At 39.6% G+C, this 12,537-nt stretch overlaps 1 protein-coding gene across 1 annotated transcript in view; it reads left to right on the top strand.

Moving 5' to 3' along the window:
- Positions 1–12,537, top strand: part of Slamf1 (signaling lymphocytic activation molecule family member 1) — a 36,040-nt gene that overhangs the window by 19,913 nt on the left and 3,590 nt on the right. Inside the window, exons 4-6 of the mRNA XM_042681864.1 lie at positions 3,869–3,967; positions 7,040–7,113; positions 11,290–11,373. Of these exons, the coding sequence (XP_042537798.1) occupies positions 3,869–3,967; positions 7,040–7,113; positions 11,290–11,373 (257 nt within the window). The remainder of the gene's footprint in view (positions 1–3,868; positions 3,968–7,039; positions 7,114–11,289; positions 11,374–12,537) is intronic.

Raw genomic sequence — 12,537 nt, forward strand, 5'->3', positions numbered from 1 at the left:
AGATCTTCAGTAGAGGATCAAAACCCACAAATCCTGAGCAGAGGATTTTTGTTTGTTGTGGAAACCAATGAGGGGATGGAACCTTGTATCCATGGCAGTGCAGAGAAGAAATACGGTGATGAAGATGCAAAGACTTAGAGGACCCTGAAGGCACTATTTCCAGAAGTTACAGAATTCATGAGAGGCTTGACTTCTAACAAACTAGAAAAGCAACAGCTTGCTCACATGTATCCGAATGCCTGAGGACACTAAGTCCCTAACATTTAACTCTCATTTAAATACTCAAATTAGAAAGTAGTACCAAATGGATGAACAGTATAGAAATACTTGGATCTGATATACAGAGAGGAAGACTAAGTTATAAGCAAAGAATTGGATAAGATATTACTATCGCACATCTGGACATCAGTGAAGAAACACCTTTTGTATTTTGGTGCTTCCAATCAACTAACAAGAATTTACCAAGTACTGAGAATGCTACAAAAGAGTACTGGGTAAGAGATGGTTTGGGATCTTCAAGAACTTAGCAACTGTTTGGAGCAATTGAGGAAGATGACATTTATTTACCACATCATAATTCTAGATATTGTTGTGAACACTTTTTTGTTTGCCTTGGTTCATCAGAGCAAGTCCGTGAATGGAATATTGTTATGCTCATTTTACAGATGAGAAAACAGGCTTCAGAAGGTATGATAGTTCTCTGAGGCACATAACAATTAAATGATATACTCAGTATTTTACTATCTGTCTTTATCCCAAATACCAGCAGTTAACATGGTCTCCATGGCATTGGTGGCTCACACCTGTAAGTTTAGTTCCATGAAAGGCTGAGAACAGGAAGATCATTGTTCAATGCCAGCCTAGGCAGAGAAGTTTACTAGACACCCCCAACACATAACTGGGTGTGGTTGTGCACATCTGTTAGCCTAGCTTCATAACAGTCTAAGATTGGAAGGATAGTGGTTGCACACTAATCCTGGGCAGAAAAGTCCACAAGACTGGAGACTCTATCTCAATGGAAGAAACTGTGCATAGTTGCAAGTACCTATGATCACAGCTATAATGGCAAACCTAAAATAGGTGGATGAGGATTCCTCCTGGGCATCCTATCTCAAGAAATAAATGCATTAAAAGGGGCTGGAGATACAATCTAGCAGCAGAGTTGTTTACGTCACAAGTCCAAGATTCTTTAGTTCAAACCCTAGTACTAACAAAAGAAAATTGGCAAAGGCAATGCTTAAAAACACAGGTTCTAAGATAAACTGCATCAATCACAGTTGCTTTAGGAGAAGTAAGAGCTAGGAAGGAAGAGTAGTCTGAGCGTCAAAGTTGGAGGCATGGTGGATAGCTGAATACATTGGGAAGGAGAGTACTGGATGGAGCACCTTTGGATGGAGCATGGTAGGGATGTATTAGCTACCTCAAGTGACTTTGACTCCAGGAGCCTGCCACTGCCCCTAATGTGGACCCAATGTGGTCCTTATCTCAGAGATAAAGTACAAACGACTGCCACTTCCTAGAACTTTAGGTATATGCATCCCAGCTTCAGTTTCCTCCATATAAAATTGAGTAAGTACTATAAGTCTTTTAAGGATTTTATAAGCCTGTGGTTCTATAACTTAAATTCCCCAATAGATCTACATTGATATCCAAAGATCTGGAGAAAAGTTAAGAGTTGCTTAGATATTCTTCAGGATTATGGCTGGGCTGTCTCTCAGACCTGAATGAACTGACAGAAGCTGGTTGTTTATGTCATAGTACCAGGGTAGAAGATGAATTTTTTCTGCTACAGGCTTGTCATGTATTACTTTCCAGTTTTAGAACAGCCACCTTGTTTTTCTGTTTTTATTATTTTTTAATCACAAATGAAATTTGGGGAAAATAGCTTTTTAAATTCATGGCAATGGTTGAGATGTTTGCTCTCAAATTAACTGCTATTTTAGATGTTCCTAAATTAAGGATTAGAGGTGTATAGCTCAAGTGGTAGAGCGCTTGAGTTCAATCCCCTGCCATACCCCTTTACAAAATAGAAGCACCCAAAATAAATACAATAAAAAAGAGGAAATGGTTTCAAAATAGTCCTTTTGTTGGAGCAGTTCAATGGCTGATGAAATAAGCTGAGGCTGCTAGTTCTGCTCCTCAGCTTAGCATTAGAAGGCTTCTTTATGGCTGTGGTAGTTGATGAACTGTGAACCCATGAGATTCTCTCTCCCTTTCTCTCTCTTTGGTCACACACATATCCCTGTGTATACAGAGGATCCTCTCTAGCCACCATAAGTCATTCCAAGTGAGCAGCTCACAGGCACTCCAGCCTTGGCAGCAATTCAGAATACTGTCATGCTCTATCCTAACTCAGAGGCCACCTTATAACCCTCAGCTTATCCTTGTTTACTTTTGGAACTGTTTATGTTGAACTTGAATTCTCAGGCTTCTGCTTCTCCTCCTAGATGCTGGGATTATAGGCATGAACTACCACATCCATCTCCCTTGGCTTTTTTGATCAAGATTATATGACTGTTAAAGATTGTACTTGGCAGTGTTAAAACATGCTTAATTTATGGAAGAGAATCACTGGTCAAAGTCTGCTCAGTGAGTTCCTTACAATGACTTAATGCATGAAAATTCTAGAAAGAAAAAGAATCTTCTCAAACTCAGAAGCAAACTTCTGGGTAGCCATCAGGCTGGAGGCCCTCTTGGACCTTGATGGGAGGCCTTTTACCAATTCAATGAGGTTTCACTCCATAGTTTAGTTACTTCTATGAATATTTGTATTGTGCCTGCAATTACTCTGTTCCTTTGTAACAGTACAACCACAAGCAAACTTTCCTCCAAAAACATCCTCACAAGCTAGACTAACACATTAAAGTTAATATCTGATGCTTCACTACTTAGAAGATTACTACTGTTAGAACCTTGGTGCTTCAGGATTTTTCTTAGCATTCTGCCATGTTTCTCCTCAGCTCAAGCTCTAGTTCTTACAGTTCTCCAACCTTACTTCCTTACCTATAAAACAGGACAATGGGAGTATCTGTCTCATAGGTTGTGAGGATTAAATACACTGATGTACTATGTACTAGTATATCAATACTTTATGTGCCCTGTGTTGATGCACTACCAAAATGTCTGGCCTATTTTAAGCACTCAGTAATTAACTATATCTTATTGAGTTATATGTCTTACTTATTGTATCAGCAGGGCTCATTCACTACTTACAGTGTTGTCTCTGGTTAAAAAGATTTGGTAAATGGGCTAAAGGAGAGCAAGTTACATATGTTGGTTTTCTGATTTTGAGCTTGGGTAGTTTTAAATAGGACACTGATTTAGAGGAACTACATGCTTCTGTTTCCGTTCAGGTCTGGTAGATTCAACATAATTATTTACATGGAAGGATGATAATAGCACTATTATGCTTATGTTGAAAAGAAAAGCAGATTGCTTCCTCCCAGTGTCTCATGAGAATGGCATGGAGATATCAGGACAGCATGTGGAAACCCCATGTTCATTTTATTCAAAATAGATTGAGGACATGCTTAGAAGTTAAAAATAGAAGAAGCCAGAGAGATTGGATTTAGGAGATAAAAATTTACATTTAATTTTAGGTATTTTTATGTATTAGCTGAAGTGATAATAAAGTATTTTTAATAGAAAAGAAACCTTTATGGAAGTTAGAAGTATGAACACCAAACACAGTGAGCCAAGTTAGGATTGGAAAACAAAAGATAGAAATGTTCAGTGGTCTAAATCTGATCTCCAAAATGGCACAGATGAGTATTTCCCTGGGAAGATGGTGGAGAAGCAGAAGTGCTTCTAGGTAGACTGTTTTTAAACTCCCAGTGCTGCTGAGATTGACCTTTGACTTTCTTTTCAGAATCAAGACAATGGACACTGTCTGCTGGACTGTTCTTAGGGGGCTTTGTGGGTTTCATCACAATTCTTATCATGGTGATCCAACTGTTAAGGAGAAGAGGTAGGTATCTGACAATAACAACTTTTTACTAGATTCCCTGTGGCAAAGCAAAGGAGTTCATCCGCAAGTTCAGGCTTGGTCTCACCATTTTACCTTTCTGCTTGAGCCACCTTTGAAAAATACTAAATAACTCTATCCTGACTCCTTGCCCAACTAAATGTAATGCAACCTATCTTCCTCCCTTATGCCGGGCTAAGGGAAAAGAGAAAAGAGTCACAAATGTCTAACGTAGGACACATTATGCAGAATATGTCAACTCAGCACTACAGTAGCGCTATACAGGATGCTTAGGGAGGAGACTTCAGAGAATTCTTGCATCTTCTACAAAAAGTCTCCCAGGATAAATGGAAACCAGTAAGGCTTGGTGATTCCCCTATAGTTTAAGTGGTAAAAGGAAGTATCTCCTCACCTCTCCTTCCAATTGTCCTATGATTCAATATCTCAGGGCAATGAACCCTCTTAGCCACATTAACTATAATCTACCCACCATGGAGTCAGAATGTCCTGGACATTCTGGACATTAAGACCAGGACAGTGGCTCTGGTTGATCTCCTCGGGATAAGGATAAAACTTGCTATACCTAGCACAAAGCCTGTGGCTGATCTTATTCTCAAGTAGACCAATGTTATCAACATACAATCTTCTTAGAAAAGACCTTACCTCAGCATTCTGATGTTGGTTTTACTTATATAAGAACATTTACATCACAGCATAGATGCCGACTCTTATCTCATTCTTTCCATCTAAGAGTTCACCGAGCAGGAGTTGGGAGGGGTAGGTGATTCAGATAGAAAGTCTTTTGAGCTAAAGTGGTAAGAGGCAGTCTACCAGGTATGTGTGTGGGGCTCCCACACTGAGCTTCTATTATAAGAAAACAGTGAGATACTAAAGGTGAGAAAACCCTGCACCACATTAGCCTCGTTGGCCATAGTGCTGGGATTCTAACCTGTGTTCTTTCCTCTGCTACATTCTGCTTAGTACAAGGCTCACCCTTATCACACTTCCCTCCATCCTCATCTGCCATCAGCACTTATTACCGCAAACCTGGGGCATACATCTATATTTAAGTGCTATCCAATCCACCGAGATGATCTAATTTGCCTAGCACCTAGTAGCTAATGACGGCTAAAATAAGATACCCTAATATTAAGACCAAGATTTTCTTTCTTCATGAGATCCTACTAGCTTGCTGACTTTGAGAGGGTTCAGTTGGCCTCCAAAAACCTGTTCGTGCACTAAAGAAAATAGACAAGATTATCTTGATGGAGTGGTCTTGCTGAGCCAGCCTTACTATTTAATCTCACTGACCATTTAGGACTGTACACCCAATTTAAATTGCATCTTGAGCTGACCTGCAAGATCAAATCAAGGTCCTTCGAGACTGGAGTCTGTTATTCATACCCCAATAGTGCCTAGCAGAGTGCTGGGCAGGCATGTCTAACTGTTGCAAACACTCATGAACTGGAACTGAAAGGGTATATTTCACAGAACTACCCTGCAGCCCTCTATCTCCAACCGCTTTTGTGTCTATGTACACACACACACACACATATGCAGTGCACTTACACACGCATACAGCATGTCATGTCCATACCCACTCAGAGAAATCACACATCTTTAGAATTCTTTAATTACTCCAGTGGCTGTTCATCATCTCCTCCCTAAGATTCATACCCTCATACAACACATTCCACCATGCTTGCTACCCACACACTAGGCCTTTCCTTTCCAAGTGTAAGTATATTTCTTTTCAGTGTTATTTCTTCAAAGATATGCTCCCACCTTTATAGGTAGAATTTAATTGTGTTAAAATACATTTACCTTAAAGGCTGTAATTTCCATTGCCTCTGCCTAGACTTTGCAATAAGTCCCTGGAAGTCCTCCATGCTTCTGACTGTTTATTTTCCCTGTTGCATAATGTTTGAAAAGAATGCCATGCAATGTGAGAAAGATCAAATATTGTGAGAAAGATCAAATATATCTACTGCATAAACATGAAAAATTCCTTGAACACCTTTAGATGAAAAGATTAAATTATAGGGGAATGTGTATAAAATACATTTTTGTTAACAAAAAAATCTATGTAAGTATAGCAACTAGAGCCAGATAGGGGTAACTATTGACTTAACACATCAGTCATAGTGTCAGTGCTGTGTTGTCCCCTATCTGTGGCTTGTGACTGACTATGTTAAGAGTATTTAGATATGGAACCTTCCATTATTTCAGAAATACTGTATTGCACAGAGCTGGTCTAAAAAGACATGTTTCAGAGTGGTTACTTCTGAGAGTGAAATTGAGTTGGATACATTTTCTCTTATGTTTTTTGTGCATTTTCAGTTTTGCGATGGGAATGAATTACTCTTGAGATTAAAAAAAGAAAACTTTAAAAATTGGCTAAGAATTAAAATGTTTTGCAGCTTATGCATTTACAGAGACCTTAGGCCCTAAACAAAATTTTAGATAGTGAGCAATAAAATAGATAACACTTTTATTTTCCAACTAGTCCCAAATACATCACCAACAATCCTAAGATCACATGTGGATCATTCCTCCTACATACACACACACACACACACACACACACACACACACACACACACAGAAATCAAGAGATGGGCTCTCTGAAGGAAGCAACCTGCTTCCAGCTACAAAATACAAATGATCTATCCCTGGCCTCCAAGAACCCAGAATCCTCCTACAAGACCCAATATGCACATAAAACAATCGATTAAAATAAGTAGCACACCAGTGAGAATAGGACCCAACACATACTGGGCATTTATGATGTGCTAAGTGTGGTCTTAAACAGTTTAAAAGTAACATCTCATAATTAGCACAATGCCCTGTGAGAGAGGGTATTTCAGTTCCATTTGACAGGTAGGGTGATAGGCCTGGAGAGGGCAAATAAAACTAACCTCAATATGCAGGGGCCTTGGGACTCAGTGCTTTGCTCCTGTGGTGGTCTTGAGGAAAGTTAGGCATGCAATGGAGGGATGAAGACCTGACAGATCTGAGCAGGGGGATTATGTGGGGGATCAGAAGGAGGTAACCACTATGGTTTCTTTCCCCCAGGTAAAGAGAATCATTTTCAATCACCAATTAAGGAAGAAACTCTTACTATCTATGCCCAAGTCCAGCAACCAGGTGTAAGTTCTATGCTTTCTTTTGGACAGATATACCGTGTTTCCACAGGATTCCATGTTCCTTGCATGTCTGACATTCATGGTTCTACATGGGCTCTAGAGCAGATGAGATTAGGGAAGCAGGAATCAAGAACAAGAACTCTCCTAAAGGTCACAAAACCAGTGTCACGGGGGACTGTTGATTATTTGAAATAATGGGAAATATTTGGGTAATCTTCTGGACAACTATTTTTTCATTAAAAAAAGAATAAAGAGGAAGCTATAAACACATGACATCTGATGCTTTCCACCTCTGGCATTCTAGGAGTTTAAGGTCCCATGTTATTTAATTCCCTTCTCTAGGGAATTTGAGGAGAGGGGAAAGATGCAGAAAAGCTGTTGTGTGTTATGTGCAAAGTGCAAAGAAGACAAAGGAAGGAGTATCTTGAATTCTGGCTAGAGGATGATTGAGATGGAAGATGCATGTACACTGGAGATGGAAGAAAGCAAAGCTGTGGTAGCATGACCCTTAGACTAGGAAGAGAGTGATGAAGGCCAGGTTCATGCCTATAACCCCAGCTACTTAGGAGGTAGTGACTGATCATCCTACTTGCTCCCACCTCCTCCACCACCACCACCCCCCCCCCCCCCGCCAAAAAAGAAAGAAACTAGAGACCTTCATCTCAATAAACAAGTTATATATAGTGGTTCACAACTGTAATCTCACCTATACAGGATTGCAGCCTGAGGCCAGGCCTAGGCAAAAAGCATGAGGACCTATCTAAATTTAAAAAAAAAAAAAAAGAAAAAAAAGCTAAGGATGTACCTCAAATAGTAGCAAGCATACGGTCCTGAATTTAAAACTTCAATACCAATACCAAGCAAAAAACAAAAGAGAGTAACTTGAAAGATAATGGCTCTGAGGAGCAGAGACTCTAGAAATAAGAAATGGGGTTAGGAAGAGCAGGCTGAAAGCATTGAGGCTAGATATGGAGACATTGTGGTCTGTTGGACATGAAGATTTTGGTGATTTCCAGGTCACAATCTGCCCATTTGAGATATGGAGAAAGGCATATTCTTGAGAACAGGATATGGAGGTGGTGACAGCTTTGATTAGTACTTTGGATAAATGCTTCAGATGACAAAAAATTCATTTCCAAGATTGATTTTTAGACCAAGTTCTCGTTTCTGCTAACGCCTATCCTGGTAGTGAGACCATGTTCCAAAAAACCCTAACCAAAATATATGATGGGAATGTTAGGGCTAATAATGACATCTTTGTAAAGTTCCAAACAGAAGGAAAACTTTTCATATCTTACCATTGCATGTGATGTTTTTACTGAAGCTTCTTTTGTAGTGACATTTTTGCCACATTAAAAATATTTTCAAGTATCTGAGACTGTGAGATTATTGTAGACTATTGTGCACTCTTGTGGAAGTCAATAGCAACCAACATAAATGACAAACACAAATGCAGGACTGCTACTTCCCAGTGATAATTACACTTTTAGATAGCAACAAAGATTATGTCTCTGTTTGCCTATACAACAAAGATTATGTCACTGTTTGTCTATACAATATTTTCTTATTCTATAACATTCCTTGCAAAATGAGAACCAAAAATTAATTAAATAAAAATCAGAAAAGAATAATAATAATACTGTATTGTCAGGGGCTAGGAATGTAGCTCATTGGTACATTCTTCTAACACAGATAGCAAGCTGAGGAGACTCCCGAGTTTAATTCTAATACTGCAGGAAGAAAAACACATCACCTTCTATTCCTGGTTTGTTAGACATTTTATCATGCATTGGCATTGAAGTTTATTAACACTCTCTGCGATTGTCAAGACCATCTTCTGGCTGCTGTTTCTCATCTGTTGGCTGCTATAGAGAAACTATATTGATTTGCAAAATCAGACCTACTTGCTATTCCTAGAATAAAATCAATTTTCCCTGGTCCTTTAAAATATGATATTTGTTATTACATAATTTATTATATTTTTATGGTACTATTGAATTCGGGGCCTGGGCCAGGTCCCTTAGCTTTTATCCTTAAGATTAGAGTTCAAGCATTTGAACCAGAGCCCCATTTCTGGTTTTTTGGTGGTTAATTGGAGATCAGAGTCTCATGGACTTTCCTGTCCAGGCTGGTTTCAAACCAAGATCCTCATATCTCAGTCTCCTGAGTAGCTGGGATACACAGGTAGGCCACCAGCATTCCAGAGTCTGTGAGGTTTTGTTATCAAGATTATGCTAAACTCATACAGTGGGGTGTTTGTTATGTTCTAGGAGTGCCATCACAAACATTATAAACTTGAACACAACAGAAATTTGTTCTCTACCCATTCTGCAGGCCAGAAGTGCAACATCAAAGTGATCTTTACCTTTTGATTTTATTTTATTTCTCAGTATTGGAATTTGAACTCAGGTCCTTGCACTTGTTAGCATGTCCCCAGTCTCTCTTTGCCTCTTTCAGCAGCTCATGGCTGCTTGGCAGCCATTTTTGGCATCTCTTGGTTTATGACCACATGCTGTAATATCTGTCTTGGTTTCTACACAACTTCCCTGTCAATGCCTCTATATCTTCTCCTTTATCCATCTCTAAGAAGAAGGACAGGGTGACCTCATTGTGAAGCGCTTGCCATAATTACATTTGCAAAGACTTTCACTCCAAATGAAGACACATTTTGAGACTCTAGGTGGATATATCTTTTGGTCACCACGATTTGACCCATTACCACATCTATTTTCTTTTCTTTCTTTCTTTTTTTTTGGGGGGGATCCGGTCGTGGGGCCTGAACTCTGGGCCTGGGCGCTGTCCCTCAGCTCTTCAGCCCAAGGCTAGCACTCTACCACTCGAGCCACAGCGCCACTTCCGGCTTTTTTCTTATGTGGTGCTGAGGAATCGAACCCAGGGCCTCGAGCATGCAAGGCAAGTGCTCTACCACTGAGCCACCTTCCCAGCCCTACCACATCTATTTTCTTTCTATAATTCTCTGGAAATGTTGGATAGGAGTGATCAATATTATTTCTCTTCTTACAAATTTGGAAGAGCTTACTGCTAAAGGACTTCCAAACTGTGTTTCTTTGGTGGAGATTTGTTGTTGTTGATGGTGGTGGTGGTCGTAGGGCTTGAACTTAATTGCCTGAGCACTGTCCATGAGCTATTTTGCTCAAGGCTAATACTTTACCACTTGGAGCCACAGTTCCACTTCCAGTTTTTGTGTGGTCAATTGGAGATAAGAGTCTCATGGGGACTTTTTTGCATAGGCTGGCTTTGAACTGTAATCCTCAGGTCTCAGCCTCTTGTATAGCTAGGAGTAACAGGAATGAGCCACTAGTGCCCAGCAAGAATTTTTTAAACTATATATTTATTATTCCATCTTATGTTCTATTATATTAGCAATTTAAGAACTCTCTCCTGTTCTTAACTGGCTATCCTAGAAATTATAAAATGCATTCCTCACATATTAGTATTTTCTCCTTTAGTACTGTATATTACACTATACTGTATTCCCTTTATATTACATATTCCATTTACATTGCAGTTGTAACTTCACCTTCATATATGTATGTTATGATGTTATTATTTTAATTTATGTATAAATATATAAAACAGAATTATTATTGTTTTATATATCAATATAAACATAGTCAGCCATATCCTTATAATTTCTTTTGTTTATAGTTAAATGCTTACATTAGAAGAGAGACTACAACAATCATTTAAAAATTAGCATTCGTTTGCTCCTCCTAATAATAGGTATATAATAATATATGATATGTAATAATATAATAAAGGATATTGTAGATTGGAAAATTATTCAAATGTTTACTGTCTGCTAGGTTACTTAGGTTAGGTTACTGCCCTAGTTACTGACTTAGGTTCTGCACAAAGGGGCCACCACATGTAGAAACAATGTTCCTACAGTTTCTTGTATGTGAAAGTACTTCAGCTTTTTGAGCTTTAGTTTCTTCATCTGTAAAGTGTGAGTTATAACATTTGGCCTTATGGTGATTGTAAGGCAATTAAGAAGATATGTTAGGTTGAGGAATAGCCAGAACTGCAAAAACCTGGAGTGCTGCTTTCTAAGGAAGTGATGAGAGAATTCTGTGGAAAGAAGGTTGGAACAAATGACTCAAGGAACTAGCTTTTTTGCTCAGCTAATTGGCTTTATTTTCCTTGCATCTTTTACAGACAACATCTGCATCTCTTCCACATCAGGATCCCTGCACAACAATCTATATGGCTGCCACAAAGCCTGTCCCTGAGTCTGTCCAGGTGAGGCATCCCTCTGTATCCCCACATGTCACAATGGATAGGTGGAGGAAGATTTTTTATTTTGTTACGTTTTTGGTAGGGACGACATGAAATGGACTGATGAGTACTGGACTTGAAAGGTAGTCCATAGCAAGCAGGCACCAAGGAGTAGCTGCCAAAGCACAGGTTTGGTTTGGGACTTCATAAAACCCACATGCCCGCTCAGAATAAGCTGTGGTTTACGCCCTTTTGTCTGTGTTTCGCTGAGAACTGTCTAAAGACATCAGAATCAACTAGAATAATTGTTAGAAATCAAATTTCCTGGGGCCTCCCACCTAGGACTCTACTAAACCAAAACATATATGCAGAGTGCCCAGGGATCTGCATACTCCAGCACAGCATCTGCCAGGTGATGCTGCTGCACACTCAAGTTTGGGGATTGCACTCAAATGCAATTGCACTCAAATGTGTTGTCAGCTCTACCTGCTGACCAGAGTCGCTAGGGAGCTTTGTGAAAATGCTCATGCTTTAGGTTGGAGCATCACGCTGTACCCCACTAATAAGGACAATTATTACCTGTTAATCGAAAAATTAAATTTGGTTTTAGAATTGTTCTATAATTATTTAACACTTCTCATGTCTAGAATTTTTTTGTCAGTCATGAGGTCTGGGAGTTGTCCTTGAGCTCTCTTGCTCAAAGTTAGCACTCTACCACTTTGAGCCACGGCTCCACTTCCAGTTTTTGAGTGGTTAATTGGAGATAAGAGTCTCATGGGAGCTTGCCTACTTGGGCTATCTTCAAACCATGATCCTCAGATCTCAGCCTTCTGAATAGCTAGGATTACAGGTATGAGCCACCGGCCCCCCAGCTTCTAGAGGTTTATACCCTCCATTTAATCAGAAGATTTAGGGTGGGGGAGAGCTTCTGCATTCATGCCAAGACAAGAAGAGAAGATGATATGCAAACAAGAATGGGAGACTTGCCTAGAGCCAGATTGGTGGTAGGGGTTGGGGGGCGGGGGAGACCCAGGAGGAACCAGGGCTTGCACTCAAGAGGGGTATCTCAAGCTTCCCGTGATTGAGTGTTATCAGTGAGCCATACCACCAGCCCTGTTTCTCAGGGGTTATTTTTAGGATAGAATCTTATTTCCTATTTAGGCGTGTGCTTGAGCCAGAATCAACCTA

This window comes from Dipodomys spectabilis, unplaced genomic scaffold (assembly GCF_019054845.1).
Source record: "Dipodomys spectabilis isolate Male_0828 unplaced genomic scaffold, ASM1905484v1 ptg000069l, whole genome shotgun sequence".
Taxonomy (NCBI): domain Eukaryota; kingdom Metazoa; phylum Chordata; class Mammalia; order Rodentia; family Heteromyidae; genus Dipodomys; species Dipodomys spectabilis.